At 41.7% G+C, this 17,437-nt stretch overlaps 1 protein-coding gene across 4 annotated transcripts in view; it reads right to left on the reverse strand.

Moving 5' to 3' along the window:
• ptk2ba (protein tyrosine kinase 2 beta, a) overlaps nt 1–17,437 on the reverse strand; it is an 82,551-nt gene that overhangs the window by 46,257 nt on the left and 18,857 nt on the right. For all 4 annotated transcript variants that reach the window (XM_056255974.1, XM_056255972.1, XM_056255973.1 and 1 more), the window contains exon 22: nt 17,072–17,276. In XM_056255974.1, coding sequence (XP_056111949.1) covers nt 17,072–17,276 — 205 coding nt within the window. The remainder of the gene's footprint in view (nt 1–17,071; nt 17,277–17,437) is intronic.

The following is a 17,437-nucleotide window of genomic DNA, read 5'->3' on the forward strand; positions in this document are numbered from 1 at the left end:
ATAAACTCATGAATTCATACACTTATGAACTCATAAATTAATAAACTCTGAACTCTTTCTCATTTAAACTTATAAACTATAACCTCATACACTTATAAACTCATGAAATCATACACTTATGAACTCAAACTCATAAATTAATAAACTCTGAACTCTTACTCATTTAAACTTATAAACTCTAAACTCATAAATTCATACACTTATAAACTCAATGAACTTATAAATGCATTAATTCATACACGAATGAACTCTCATGAATTCATACACTTATGAACTTTTAAACTCATAAATAGTTCACCATAGCAAACACCCAGAACACCCTAGCATCTGCATAGCAACCACCCAGAACACCCTAGAAACCAACCGAAATACCTTAGAACATCCTAGCAACACCATAGCAACCACCCAAAATACCTTAGAACACCCTAGCAACACCATAGCAACCACCCAAAATACCTTAGAACACCCTAGCAACCACCCAGAACACCCTAGCAACCACCAAAAATACCTTAGAAAACCCTAGCAACCACCCAGAACACCCTAGCAACCGCTCAAAATACCTTAGAACACCCTAGCAACACCATAGCAACCTCCTAAAATACCTTAGAACACCCTAGCAACCACCCAAAATACCTTAGAACACCCTAGCAACACCCTAGCAACCACCCAAAATACCTTAGAACACCCTAGCAACCACCCAGAACACCCTAGCAACCACCAAAAATACCTTAGAACACCCTAGCAACCACCCAGAACACCCTAGCAACCGCTCAAAATACCTTAGAACACCCTAGCAACACCATAGCAACCACCTAAAATACCTTTGAACACCCTAGCAACCACCCAAAATACCTTAAACACCCTAGCAACACCATAGCAACCACCCAAAATACCTTAAACACCCTAGCAACACCATAGCAACCACCCAAAATACCTTAAACACCCTAGCAACACCATAGCAACCACCCAAAATACCTTAGAACACCCTAGCAACCACCCAAAATACCTTAGAACACCCTAGCAACACCATAGTAACCACCCAAAATGCCTTAGAACACCTTAGCAACACCATAGCAACCACCCAAAATACCTCAGAACACCCTAGCAACACAATAGCAACCACCTAAAATACCTTAGAACACCCTAGCAACCACCTAAAATACCTTAGAGCACCCTAGCAACACCCTAGCAACCACCCAAAATACCCTAGAACACCCTAGCAACCACCAAAAATACCTTAGAACACCCTAGCAACCACCAGAAATACCTTAGAACACCCTAGCAACCACCCAAAATACCTTAACAACCCCTTAGCAACCACCCAGAACACCCTAGCAACCACCCAAAATACCTTAGCAACCCCCTAGCAACCATCCTTAACACCCTAGCAACCACCCAAAATACCTTAGCAACCACCTAGCAACCACCCAGAACACCCTAGCAACCACTCAAAATACCTTAGCAACCACCTAGCAACCACCCACAACACCTTAGCAACCCACTAGAAACACCCTAGCAACATTTAATTACTTGAAACTATACTTTAACCTTTAAACTACTTTCAAACTTTAAACTATTTAAAACTTTAAACTACTTTAAAATAATTTAAACTTCAAACTACTTTAAAATTCAAATTTATTTAAACTTTAAAATAATTTAAACTTTAAACTACTTTAAACTTTAAACTAAGTTAAACTTTAAACTACTTTAAACTATAAACTACTTTAAACTACTTTAAATTACTTTAAACTAAGTTAAACTATAAACTACTTCAAACTAATTTCAACTTTAAACTAATTTAAACTTCAAACTACTTTAAACTTCTTCAAACTTTGCGGTCCAAACTTTCACAAGCCAACTTAAAGTTTGTCTCGACGAACTTTGTCTAGTTATTATTATTATTATTATTATTCTTCTTACTCAAAATTTACAACTGCTACTCCTCCTAGAGCTTTAACTCCACATACTCCAAACTCGGCACGGACACTCAAACTGTTCTGACTCGGTATGCTATATCTTTTCTAACTGATCGGACTTACGGTTTTCCTAAAAATGACGATCAAAGTCGGAAAAAACTCCCATTGACTTTACATTGCGGAATCTTCAGATTTTCAAACTCCCCAACTGTCAAAAATTCAAATGTAAATCCCTTGAAACCCTAGACTGAATCAAACTGCCATTCTATATACTATATGAGCCAATGAGACTCATTCAAACTAATAAACTCATCTATCTATGACACTTATCCATCTATCTATCTACTTTAAACTAAATTAAACTTCAAACTAAATTAAACTTTAAACTTCAAACTAATTTAAACTTCAAACTTATTTAAACTTTAAACTTCAAACTTATTTAAACTTTAAACTTCAAACTAATTTAAACTTTAAACTCATAAACTCGTACACTTATAAACTCATACACTTATAAACTCATGAATTCATACACTTATGAACTCAAACTCATAAATTAATAAACTCTGAACTCTTACTCATTTAAACTTATAAACTCTAAACTCATAAATTCATACACTTATAAACTCATGAACTTATAAATGCATTAATTCATACACGTATGAACTCTCATGAATTCATACACTTATGAACTTTTAAACTCATAAATAGTTCACCATAGCAAACACCCAGAACACTCTAGCAACTGCATAGCAACCACCCAGAACACCCTAGAAACCAACTGAAATACCTTAGAACACCCTAGCAACACCATAGCAACCACCCACAATACCTTAGAACACCCTAGCAACCACATAATATACCTTAGAACACCCTAGCAACCACCCAGAACACCCTAGCAACCACCCAAAATACCTTAGAACACCCTAGCAACCACCCAAAATGCCTTATGACACCCTAGCAACACCCTAGCAACCACCCAAAATACCTTAGAACACCCTAGCAACACCATAGCAACCACCCAAAATACCTTAGAACACCCTAGCAACACCCTAGCAACCACCCGAAATACATCAGAACATCCTAGCAACACCCTAGCAACCACCCAAAATACCTTAGAACACCATAGCAACACCATAGCAACCACCCAGAACACCCTAGCAACCACCCAAAATACCTTAGAACACCCTAGCAACCACCCAGAACACCCTAGCAACCACCAAAAATACCTTAGAACACCCTAGCAACACCCTAGCAACCACCCAAAATACCTTAGAACACCCTAGCAACACCCTAGCAACCACCCAAAATACCTTAGAACACCCTAGCAACCACATAATATACCTTAGAACACCCTAGCAACCACCCAGAACACCCTAGCAACCACCCAAAATACCTTAGAACACCCTAGCAACCACCCAAAATGCCTTATGACACCCTAGCAACACCCTAGCAACCACCCAAAATACCTTAGAACACCCTAGCAACACCATAGCAACCACCCAAAATACCTTAGAACACCCTAGCAACACCCTAGCAACCACCCGAAATACATCAGAACATCCTAGCAACACCCTAGCAACCACCCAAAATACCTTAGAACACCATAGCAACACCATAGCAACCACCCAGAACACCCTAGCAACCACCCAAAATACCTTAGAACACCCTAGCAACCACCCAGAACACCCTAGCAACCACCAAAAATACCTTAGAACACCCTAGCAACACCCTAGCAACCACCCAAAATACCTTAGAACACCCTAGCAACACCCTAGCAACCACCCAAAATGCCTTAGAACACCCTAGCAACCACCCAAAATAACTTAGAACACCCTAGCAACACCATAGCAACCACCCAAAATACCTTAGAACACCCTAGCAACACCCTAGCAACCACCAAAAATACCTTAGAACACCCTAGCAACACCCTAGCAACCACCCAAAATGCCTTAGAACACCCTAGCAACCACCCAAAATGCCTTATAACACCCTAGCAACACCCTAGCAACCACCCAAAATACCTTAGAACACCCTAGCAACCACCCAAAATAACTTAGAACACCCTAGCAACACCATAGCAACCACCCAAAATACCTTAGAACACCCTAGCAACACCCTAGCAACCACCAAAAATACCTTAGAACACCCTAGCAACACCCTAGCAACCACCCAAAATGCCTTAGAACACCCTAGCAACCACCCAAAATGCCTTATAACACCCTAGCAACACCCTAGCAACCACCCAAAATACCTTAGAACACCCTAGCAACCACCCAAAATAACTTAGAACACCCTAGCAACACCATAGCAACCACCCAAAATACCTTAGAACACCCTAGCAACACCCTAGCAACCACCAAAAATACCTTAGAACACCCTAGCAACACCCTAGCAACCACCCGAAATACCTCAGAACACCCTAGCAACACCATAGCAACCACCCAAAATACCTTAGAACACCCTAGCAACCACCTAAAATACCCTAGAACACCCTAGCAACCACCCAGAACACCCTAGCAACCACTCAAAATACCTTAGAAACCACCTAGCAACCACCCACAACACCTTAGCAACCCACTAGAAACACCCTAGCAACATTTAATTACTTAAAACTATACTTTAACCTTTAAACCTTTAAACTACTTTGAACTTTAAACTATTTAAACTACTTTAAACTACTTTAAACTATTTAAAACTTTAAACTACTTTAAACTATTTAAACTATTTAAAACTTTAAACTACTTTAAACTAATTTAAACAAATTTAAACTTCAAAATACTTTAAAATTCCAACTTATTTAAACTTTAAACTATTTTAACTTTCAAACTATTTTAAACTTCAAACTACTTTAAAATTCAAACTAATTTAAACTTTAAACTAATTTAAACTACTTTAAACTTTAAACTAAGTTAAACTTTAAACTATAAACTACTTTAAACTTTAAACTAAGTTAAACTATAAACTACTTTAAACTAATTTAAACTTCAAACTACTTTAAACTTCTTCAAACTTTGCGGTCCAAACTTTTCACAAGCCAACTTAAAGTTTGTCTCGACGAACTTTGTCTAGTTATTATTATTATTATTATTATTCTTCTTACTCAAAATTTACAACTGCTACTCCTCCTAGAGCTTTAACTCCACATACTCCAAACTCGGCACGGACACTCAAACTGTTCTGACTCGGTATGCTATATCTTTTCTAACTGATCGGACTTACGGTTTTCCTAAAAATGACGATCAAAGTCGGAAAAAACTCCCATTGACTTTACATTGCGGAATCTTCAGATTTTCAAACTCCCCAACTGTCAAAAATTCAAATGTAAATCCCTTGAAACCCTAGACTGAATCAAACTGCCATTCTATACACTATATGAGCCAATGAGACTCATTCAAACTAATAAACTCATCTATCTATGACACTTATCCATCTATCTATCTACTTTAAACTAAATTAAACTTCAAACTAAATTAAACTTTAAACTTCAAACTAATTTAAACTTCAAACTTATTTAAACTTTAAACTTCAAACTTATTTAAACTTTAAACTTCAAACTAATTTAAACTTTAAACTCATAAACTCGTACACTTATAAACTCATACACTTATAAACTCATGAATTCATACACTTATGAACTCAAACTCATAAATTAATAAACTCTGAACTCTTACTCATTTAAACTTATAAACTCTAAACTCATAAATTCATACACTTATAAACTCATGAACTTATAAATGCATTAATTCATACACGTATGAACTCTCATGAATTCATACACTTATGAACTTTTAAACTCATAAATAGTTCACCATAGCAAACACCCAGAACACTCTAGCAACTGCATAGCAACCACCCAGAACACCCTAGAAACCAACTGAAATACCTTAGAACACCCTAGCAACACCATAGCAACCACCCACAATACCTTAAAACACCCTAGCAACCACATAATATAACTTAGAAACACCCTAGCAACCACCCAGAACACCCTAGCAACCACCCAAAATACCTTAGAACACCCTAGCAACCACCCAAAATGCCTTATGACACCCTAGCAACACCCTAGCAACCACCCAAAATACCTTAGAACACCCTAGCAACACCATAGCAACCACCCAAAATACCTTAGAACACCCTAGCAACACCCTAGCAACCACCCGAAATACATCAGAACATCCTAGCAACACCCTAGCAACCACCCAAAATACCTTAGAACACCATAGCAACACCATAGCAACCACCCAGAACACCCTAGCAACCACCCAAAATACCTTAGAACACCCTAGCAACCACCCAGAACACCCTAGCAACCACCAAAAATACCTTAGAACACCCTAGCAACACCCTAGCAACCACCCAAAATACCTTAGAACACCCTAGCAACACCCTAGCAACCACCCAAAATGCCTTAGAACACCCTAGCAACCACCCAAAATAACTTAGAACACCCTAGCAACACCATAGCAACCACCCAAAATACCTTAGAACACCCTAGCAACACCCTAGCAACCACCAAAAATACCTTAGAACACCCTAGCAACACCCTAGCAACCACCCAAAATGCCTTAGAACACCCTAGCAACCACCCAAAATGCCTTATAACACCCTAGCAACACCCTAGCAACCACCCAAAATACCTTAGAACACCCTAGCAACCACCCAAAATAACTTAGAACACCCTAGCAACACCATAGCAACCACCCAAAATACCTTAGAACACCCTAGCAACACCCTAGCAACCACCAAAAATACCTTAGAACACCCTAGCAACACCCTAGCAACCACCCGAAATACCTCAGAACACCCTAGCAACACCATAGCAACCACCCAAAATACCTTAGAACACCCTAACAACACCCTAGCAACCACCCAAAATACCTTAAAACACCCTAGCAACACCATAGCAACCACCTAAAATACCCTAGAACACCCTAGCAACCACCCAGAACACCCTAGCAACCACTCAAAATACCTTAGAAACCACCTAGCAACCACCCACAACACCTTAGCAACCCACTAGAAACACCCTAGCAACATTTAATTACTTGAAACTATACTTTAACCTTTAAACTACTTTGAACTTTAAACTATTTAAAACTTTAAACTACTTTAAACTAATTTAAACTTCAAACTACTTTAAAATTCAAACTTATTTAAACTTTAAACTACTTTAACTTTCAAACTAATTTAAACTTCAAACTACTTTAAAATTCAAACTAATTTAAACTTTAAATTAATTTAAACTACTTTAAACTTTAAACTAAGTTAAACTATAAACTACTTTGAACTAATTTAAACTTCAAACTAATTTAAACTTCTTCAAACTTTGCGGTCCAAACTTTCACAAGCCAACTTAAAGTTTGTCTCGACGAACTTTTTCTAGTTATTATTATTCTTCTTTTTCTTACTCTGAAATTTCTGACTCTAACTCCTCCTAGAGCTTTAACTCCACATACTCCAAACTCGGCACGGACACTCAAACTGTTCTGACTTAGTGTGCTATATCTTTTCTAACTGATCGGACTTACGGTTTTCCTAAAAACTACGATCAAACTCGGAAAAAACTCCCATTGACTTAACATTGCGGAATCTTCAGATTTTCAAACTCCCCAACTGTCAAAAATTCAAATGTAAATCCCTTGAAACCCTAGACTGAATCAAACTGCCATTCTATACACTATATGAGCCATTCAGACTCATTCAAACTAATAAACTCATCCATCTATGACACTTATCCATCTATCTATCTATCTACTTTAAACTAAATGAAACTTCAAACTAAATTACACTTTAAACTTCAAACTAATTTAAACTTCAAACTAATTTAAACTTTAAACTCATAAACTCGTACACTTATAAACTCATGAATTCATACACTTATGAACTCATAAATTAATAAACTCTGAACTCTTACTCATTTAAACTTATAAACTATAACCTCATACACTTATAAACTCATGAAATCATACACTTATGAACTCAAACTCATAAATTAATAAACTCTGAACTCTTACTCATTTAAACTCTAAACTCATAAAATCATACACTTATAAACTCATGAACTTATAAATTCATTAATTCATACACTTATGAACTCTCATGAATTCATACACTTATGAACTTTCATGAATTCATAAACTTATGAACTCTCATGAATTCATACACTTATGAACTTTTAAACTCATAAATAGTTCACCATAGCAAACACCCAGAACACCCTAGCAACTGCATAACAACCACCCAGAACACCCTAGAAACCAACCGAAATACCTTAAAACACCATAGCAACCACCCAAAATACCTTAGAACACCCTAGCAACACCCTAGCAACCACCCAAAATGCCTTAGAACACCCTAGCAACACCCCAAAATACCTTAGAACACCCTAGTAACCACCCAGAACACTCTAGCAACCACCAAAAATACCTTAGAACACCCTAGCAACACCCTTGCAACTCCCCAAAATACCTTAGAACACCCTAGCAACACCCTAGCAACCACCCAAAATACCTTAGAACACCTTAGTAACCACCCAGAACACTCTAGCAACCACCCAAAATACCTTAGAACACCCTAGCAACACCCTTGCAACTCCCCAAAATACCTTAGAACACCCTAGCAACACCCTAGCAACCACCCAAAATACCGTAGAACACCCTAGCAACCACCCAGAACACCCTAGCAACCACCCAAAACACCTTAGAACACCCTAGCAACCACACAAAATACCTTAGAACACCCTAGCAACCACCCAGAACACCCTAGCAACCACCCAAAATACAAAAGAACACCCTAGCAACACCCTAGCAACTCCCCAAAATACCTTAGAACACCCTAGCAACCACCTAAAATACCCTAGAACACCCTAGCAACCACCTAGAACACCCTAGCAACCACCCAAAATACCTTAGAACACCCTAGCAACCACCCAAAATACTTTAGCAACCACCCAGAACACCCTAGCAACCAACCAAAATACCGTAGCAACCCCCTAGCAACCATCCTTAACACCCTAGCAACCACCCAAAATACCTTAGAACACCCTAGCAACCACCCAGAACACCATAGCAACCACCCAAAACACCTTAGAACACCCTAGCAACCACCTAGCAACCACACAAAATACCTTAGAACACCCTAGCAACCACCCAGAACACCCTAGCAACTCCCCAAAATACATTAGAACACCCTAGCAACACCATAGCAACCACCCAAAATACCTTAGAACACCCTAGTAACCACCCAGAACACCCTAGCAACCACCCAAAATTCCTTAGCAACCCCTTAGCAACCACCCAGAACACCATAGCAACCAACCAAAATACCTGAGCAACCCCCTAGCAACCATCCTTAACACCCTAGCAACCACCCAAAATACCTTAGCAACCACCTAGCAACCACCCAGAACACCCTAGCAACCACTCAAAATACCTTAGCAACCACCTAGCAACCACCCACAACACCTTAGCAACCCACTAGAAACACCCTAGCAACATTTAATTACTTGAAACTATACTTTAACCTTTAAACTACTTTTAACTTTAAACTATTTAAAACTTTAAACTACTTCAAACTATTTTAAAATTCAAACTTATTTAAACTTTAAACTACTTTAACTTTCAACCTAATTTAAACTTCAAACTACTTTAAAATTCAAACTAATTTAAACTTTAAACTAATTTAAACTTTAAACTACTTTAAACTTTAAACTAAGTTAAACTTTAAACTACTTTAAACTATAAACTACTTTAAACTACTTTAAACTACTTTAAACTACTTTAAACTTTAAACTAAGTTAAACTATAAACTACTTCAAACTAATTAAACTTTAAACTAATTTAAACTTCAAACTACTTTAAACTTCTTCAAACTTTGCGGTCCAAACTTTCACAAGCCAACTTAAAGTTTGTCTCGACGAACTTTTTCTAGTTACTTATATGTTACATCATTGCATTGTTAGAATTAAAAAAAAATTACTGGCCTACTGGCAATTGGCACGGTTTCATATTCTCGGCAACGGCGATTTTTAATCGCATTTAGCGATTGGCGAGTGTTAATTTTGGGCCCTGGTTACCTCTGTACTTTGATTAACATTAATGGCACACAGCATTAGTGGCTGCTGTCACTTTAAGACCTGCCGCTGCTGGACATGACGCGGATCTCACACGTGTCTCATTTTCTCACAACTCTTTACGTTCATTTAAGACTGACATTTTGGCATAATTGTGTGTGTTATTGTACGTTCAAGCGCGAAAGAGAACTCGATTCTGGCAAGTCTGTGTACCCGATACTGGCGCTCGTCTATCTGTGCGTCGTGTGTGTGTGTGTCAGGACATTCACAGACAGAGCGCTCTATTTTGTCTTGCCGGGCTTGAATGGTTTAAAAGCATTTGCATGAATAAGAGCGTAATCATATAATGTAACACAAGCCAAAGGATGACAGAAAAAACGGATTCTGCGTTAATTGCGTTGAATTGAACACATTAACCTGGAAAAAATGTATTGCATGCATAAACGTTGACAGCACTAATATATATATATATATATATATACACACAGTATATATATACGTACACATGTTTTTTACATTTATTTTAAACAAATTATTTTATAATTAGTTTTATTTAATTTTATTAGTGCTTGCATTTCAATAGCACTTTTAAATAAAATAAAAATAATTATAAAATAATATATATATACATATAAACAGATGTGTTTTATTATATATATGTATACTTTTTAAAAAATCACATTCATTTTTGTTTTTAAAACAGTTTTTTTTTTTTTTTTACAGTTTTTTTTGGGTTAGAATTAGACCCGTTTTGAGCTCTGAAATGTGTACATTTGACTCCGTTAAAGGGATACTCCACTTTTTTTGGAAATAGGCTCATTTTACAACTCCCCCAGAGTTAAACTGTTGAGTTTTACCGTTTTTGAATCCATTCAGCCGATCTCCGGTTCTGGCGGTACCACTTTTAGCATAGCTTAGCATACATCATTGAAGTGGACAAGACCATTAGCATTTCTAAAAAAAAAAAGGACCAAAGAGTTTCGATATTTTTCCTATTTAAAACTTGACTCTTCTGTAGTTACATCGTGCACTGAGACCGACGGAAAATGTAAAGTTGCGATTTTTTAGGCTGATATGGCTAGATACTATACTCTCATTCCTGCGTAATAATCAAGAAACTTCACTGCCGTACCATGAGAGCAGCAGGCGTAATGATATGACGCAGCGCCTGAAAATAGTTCCGTTGTGTTGACGGAAGGTAGCCTATTTTCAGGCGCTGCGTCATATCATTACGCCTGCTGCTCTCATGGTACGGGAGTAAAGTTTCTTGATTATTACGCAGGAATGAGAGTATAGTTCCTAGCCATAGCAGCCTAAAAAATCGCAACTTTACATTTTCCGTCGGTCTTAGTGCACAATGTAACTACAGAAGAGTCAAGTTTTAAATAGGAAAAATATCGAAACTCTTTGGTCTTTTTTTTTTTGAGAAATGCTAATGGTCTTGTCCACTTCAATGATGTATGCTAATGTCACGGTTGCTAAATCCTATGTCTGCTCCTTGTCTCGTGGTTCTGTTATTGTATGTGTTGTGTGCTGATTAGAGGGGCGTGGCCGCTCATCAGCGCTCGTCAGCAATCACCCATCATCAGCTGCAGTCTATCATTCATGTGTATATATTCTCATCAACTTCTCATCTCCTTTGTCAGATCGTTGTTTGTGGTTCCCGGTGTGTGTGTTCCCAGTCTCATTCAGTCGTGTGCTTCTCTTGTTCCCGTTCTTGTTCGTTGGATGTTGGATTACTGTTCGTCGTTGGATTTTCACCACCACTACCACTACACGCTGCACTGTCTTCTGACCATTGGAGTCCCTGCGCTACTAACCTGTTTGCCTGGACTTTGGACTGCCTATCTATTCCATCATTTCAATAAAAGAGTTAACTGCAATTGCTTCCGTTTGATCACTCATGACAGAACGATCTGACCAAAGCATGAAAGCAGCAGGAAACTCCTCGAGCTCACTGGACGATTTTGTGAGTAGCAGTATTCAACGAATGGACATTCAAGAAGATAATCTCAACGATACTGCTCGCGCTGTCCAGGCGTTAGTGGCGCAGGTGTCCGGGCTTACTCAACAGCTTCAACATCTTCGTGTTCCCACCGCGCCACCCCCGCCGCTGATTCCCCCATCACCACCAGCGGACCCATCCCAGTCAGAGCCTCGTCTTCCGGTCCCTGAGCCTTACTCAGGTGAAGCAAACTTCTGTCGAGCATTTTTAACCAGATGTTCTATGCATTTCTCCCTGCAACCCAGGACGTTTCACAAAGAACAGACCAAGGTGGCATTCGTGCTGATGCTTCTGACTGGGAAAGCGGCGCTATGGGGAACAGCGGTGTGGGAGAACCAAGACGAATGCTGTTCCTCGTTCCAGAGGCTCTCCGAAGAGATGCGGCGAGTCTTTGACCGGGCCGCGTCAGGAAGAGAGGCTGCCAGGGTACTGGCGGAACTTCGCCAAGGAGAGAGGTCCGTATCTGACTTTTCTATTGAATTCCGAACCCTGGCAGCCGAGAGCCGATGGAACGAGGAGGCGCAGTGGGACATGTTCCTGCATGGGCTGGCTGACCTCGTCCAGAAGGAGATCTACGCCCTGGACCTGCCCACCGGACTTAACGATCTCATCGCGCTGGCTCTGAGAGTGGATGCACGGCTGTCTCGAGTCAGCAAACGTTTTCACCCTGATCGTTTTCCTGGAGGGATCGAGGGGCAGTGTCCAGGAGGCGAGGGCGCGGTCAGCCCCATCCACGATCACGAGCCCATGCAGGTGGCTCGAGCCCGGCTTTCCCGGGAGGAGAAGGAGAGGCGGAGATCCCTGGGCCTTTGTCTATACTGTGGTGGAGCGGGACATTTCGCTTTCAATTGTCCGATTAAAAGGCCCAGCCCGGCAGTAAATATGAGGCTACTGTCGGGTGGGATCTCTGCCGAGAAGACCTCATCGACATCTACCTTCCTCCCGGTAAGGCTCCGATGGTCAACTCACCTCCACGATTGTCGGGCACTACTGGACTCAGGGGCGGAGGGTAATTTCATGGACCATTCATTTGCACTAAGATTTCAAATTCCCCTCAAACCCCTTTCACACCAGATCGTCGTTCACGCCCTCAATGGACAAAGACTCCCCACGATTTCATTGATCACCGAAGACATCACACTCATCACATCCGGCAATCATTCTGAGACTATTTCCTTTTACATTCTGGACACTCCACTAGCACCCATCGTTCTTGGTCACCCATGGCTCACCCGTCACAACCCCAAAATAGACTGGCAAATCAAATCGGTGGCATCATGGAGCAGTTTTTGTCATAAGTCCTGTCTTGTGTCTGCCTGTCCATCTGTTCCTGTTCATGTGTTACAGGAGGAGACAGTGGATTTATCAAATGTGCCCACGGAGTATCGGGATCTGAAGGAGGTGTTCAGTAAGTCTCGGGCTGATTCTCTTCCTCCGCATCGTCCCTATGACTGTGCTATAGACTTACTGCCAGGTACGTCTCCGCCTAAGGGCAAGTTATATTCACTCTCTGTCCCAGAGAGAGAGGTCATGGAGAAATACATTTCTGATTCTCTAGCAACGGGATTCATCCGCCCTTCCTCTTCTCCAGCGGGGGCGGGGTTCTTTTTTGTGGGGAAGAAAGATGGATCGTTGCGACCTTGTATTGATTACCGGGGGTTGAACAACATCACGGTAAAGAATACTTATCCTTTGCCGTTGATGTCTTCAGCTTTCGAGAGGTTGCAAGGAGCATCTATCTTCACAAAACTGGATTTAAGGAATGCTTATCATTTGGTCCGCATCAGGGAGGGGGATGAATGGAAGACCGCTTTTAACACCCCTAGGGGGCACTTTGAATATTTGGTTATGCCGTTCGGCCTTTCCAACTCCCCAGCGGTCTTCCAAGCACTTGTCAATGACGTGTTGCGAGACATGATCGATCAGTTCATATATGTCTACCTGGATGATATATAGATTTTTTCTTCGTCTCTCCAGGAACACGTGCAACACGTTCGACAAGTGCTTCAGAGGTTGCTAGAGAATGGGCTTTTTGTCAAGGCGGAGAAATGCGTTTTTCATGCACAGTCTGTTCCTTTTCTAGGTCACATAATCTCGGTTGAGGGAATGCGCATGGATCCTGACAAGGTTAAGGCTGTGGTGAATTGGCCAAGTCCAGATTCCCGTAAGGCCCTACTGAGGTTTCTGGGGTTCGCCAATTTTTACCGGCGTTTTATTCGCAATTTCAGCCGACTAGCCGCGCCTCTGACCGCCTTGACCTCCCCCAGAACGACGTTCAGGTGGTCAGACGCAGCAGAAGCTGCTTTTGCCAAACTGAAGGGTTGCTTCGTTTCAGCCCCCATCCTGATAACCCCTGATCCATCATGTCAGTTCGTGGTGGAGGTCGATGCGTCAGAGGTGGGGGTAGGTGCAGTGTTATCCCAGCGCTCTCCTTCAGACGACAAGATGCACCCTTGCGCGTTTTTTTCGCATCGTTTATCCCCTGCCGAAAGCAATTATGACATTGGCAACAGAGAATTGTTGGCGGTCAAGTTAGCTTTGGAGGAGTGGCGCCACTGGTTAGAAGGGTTAGGGGTACCTTTTATCGTCTGGACCGACCACAAGAATCTGGAATACATTCGTACTGCTAAAAGACTTAATTCCAGGCAGGCTCGGTGGGCTCTTTTTTTCGGACGTTTTGACTTTACTCTCTCGTACCGCCCGGGTTCCAAAAACATCAAACCTGATTCTTTATCGCGCATTTTTGACCGTTCCGATCGCCCGTCTACTCCCGAGTGCATTTTACCAGAGAATCTATTCATCTCTTCACTCACATGGGAGGTCGAATCGAAGGTCAAGAAGGCCTTAGAAGGGGTAACGCCTCCGACTCGTTGCCCACCGAACCGTTTGTTTGTGCCAGAGAGTTTACGGTCCAGCGTCATTCAGTGGGGTCATTGTTCCAATGTGGCTTGTCATCCAGGAGTCAATCGTACTATGTTTTTGGTTAAGCAACGATTCTGGTGGCCTCTCATGGCTCGTGACGTTCGCAGTTTTGTATTGGCTTGCTCAGTTTGTGCCACGGGTAAGACTTCCAATCAACCTCCAGATGGGTTACTCCAACCGCTGCCGGTGCCTTCGAGACCCTGGTCCCATATCGCGCTAGATTTTATCACCGCCCTCCCACCCTCCCAGGGTCACACGGTAGTTTTGACCGTGGTGGACCGGTTCTCGAAGGCGGCCCATTTCATTCCCTTGCCCAAATTACTTTCAGCCAAGGAGACAGCGTTGGTTGTCGTTGACCACGTCTTTCGGCTTCATGGCCTCCCGACAGACGTGGTTTCTGACAGAGGACCCCAATTTGTGTCCAAATTTTGGCGAGAGTTTTGTAAACTTCTGGGGGCGACTGTCAGTCTGTCCTCTGGGTTCCATCCCCAGAGCAATGGTCAAACTGAGCGAGCCAACCAAGATTTGGCGAGAACGTTGCGATGTTTAGTGTCCAAGAATCCTTCCTCCTGGAGTCAGCAATTGTCTATGGTGGAGTACGCCCACAACACGTTGCCAGTGTCATCCACGGGCCTATCACCATTTGAGTGTAGTGTAGGTTACCAGCCACCAATTTTTTCTAGTCTGGAATCCGAAGTCGCGGTCCCCTCCGCCCACGCCTTCGTCCAGAGGTGTCACCGCACTTGGACTAGAGCCCGTGAGACTCTACTCCAAGTGGGGGCGCGCACCAAGGCCAAAGCCGATCGCCACCGGCGGAGGCCTCCCGTATACGTCGTCGGTTCTAAAGTGTGGCTTTCTACCAAGGACATTCCTCTCCGCTCCGTTTCAAATAAGCTCGCACCTAAATTTATTGGCCCATTCTCTGTCACCAAAATCATTAGTCCGGTGACAGTCCGCCTTAATCTTCCTCCAGTGTACAGGAGGATTCATCCCGTCTTTCACGTTTCCAAAATTAAGCCCGTATTTTTTGCTCGTATTAATCCGCCTGTCCCGGTTCCCCCCCCCGCCGCGTCTCGTAGACGGGGAACCTACTTATTCGGTCAATCGTGTTCTGGACTCGAGACGGAGGGGGCGCGGATTCCAGTACTTGGTGGACTGGGAAGGTTACGGTCCGGAGGAGAGAAGTTGGGTACCGGCTAGAGACATCCTGGATCACTCCCTTATCGATGATTACAATCGGCAGGTAAGGGAGTCTGGGAACGCCAGGAGGCGTTCCTAGGGAAGGGGGTACTGTCACGGTTGGTAAATCCTATGTCTGCTCCTTGTCTCGTGGTTCTGTTATTGTATGTGTTGTGTGCTGATTAGAGGGGCGTGGCCGCTCATCAGCGCTCGTCAGCAATCACCCATCATCAGCTGCAGTCTATCATTCATGTGTATATATTCTCATCAACTTCTCATCTCCTTTGTCAGATCGTTGTTTGTGGTTCCCGGTGTGTGTGTTCCCAGTCTCGTTCAGTCGTGTGCTTCTCTTGTTCCGGTTCTTGTTCGTTGGATGTTGGATTACTGTTCGTTGTTGGATTTTCACCACCACTACCACTACACGCTGCACTGTCTTCTGACCATTGGAGTCCCTGCGCTACTAACCTGTTTGCCTGGACTTTGGACTGCCTATCTATTCCATCATTTCAATAAAAAAGTTAACTGCAATTGCTTCCGTTTGATCACTCATGACAGCTAAGCTATGCTAAAAGTGGTACCGCCAGAACCGGAGATCGGCTGAATGGATTCAAAAACGGTAAAACTCAACAGTTTAACTCTGGGGGAGTTGTAAAATGAGCCTATTTCCAACAAAAGTGGAGTATCCCTTTAAGGGTTTAAACTGACAACCCTACAGGTCTCTGACGACTAGGGCAGGCCGGCCAGCAGTGTTGTACCTCAGCTTGCAAACTAGGTCAGTGAAGCTGGGTCTTTTCATTTTATTTTTTTAATATAATTGTTTTGAATGTGTATTATTATTTACAATTTTAATATTTATTTATAATAATTGTAATATATAATTTTATATAATATTAATTTTTCCCTCAATATTCACTTACTGTAAGTGTTGGTCAGTTTGTATTATTTTTATTAGGCATTTGATGACTATCAGTGTCATACCTCAGTTTGCACACTAGCTCAGCGAAGCTGGGTCTCTCACGGGGGATGTAGGCCCAGCAGTGGGTCATGAGGGAGTAAAGGGTTGGCGGGCACCTCTCGGGTTTAGGTAGACGGACACCCTGCTCCAGCTGGTTTATCACATCCTTGTTCTCCAGCCAGAAGAAAGGCTGCTGGCCCCCACTCATGATCTCCCACATGCACACAGCTGAAAGGAGAAGCACAGGAAGCCGCCAAGAATCAGGAACTACAAATGCGTCTTCTGAACTGCTTTAGACGTTCATTGCAAAACTTTGATTGTGAAAAGTTTGGTTCGTCACAAGAATCAGCATTAAAACAACAGGAAATAGGGATTTACACCATTACGAT

Source organism: Rhinichthys klamathensis, unplaced genomic scaffold, assembly GCF_029890125.1.
Source record: "Rhinichthys klamathensis goyatoka isolate OS25496 unplaced genomic scaffold, OSU_Roscu_1.1 h1tg000123l_1, whole genome shotgun sequence".
In the NCBI taxonomy this organism is placed as follows: domain Eukaryota; kingdom Metazoa; phylum Chordata; class Actinopteri; order Cypriniformes; family Leuciscidae; genus Rhinichthys; species Rhinichthys klamathensis.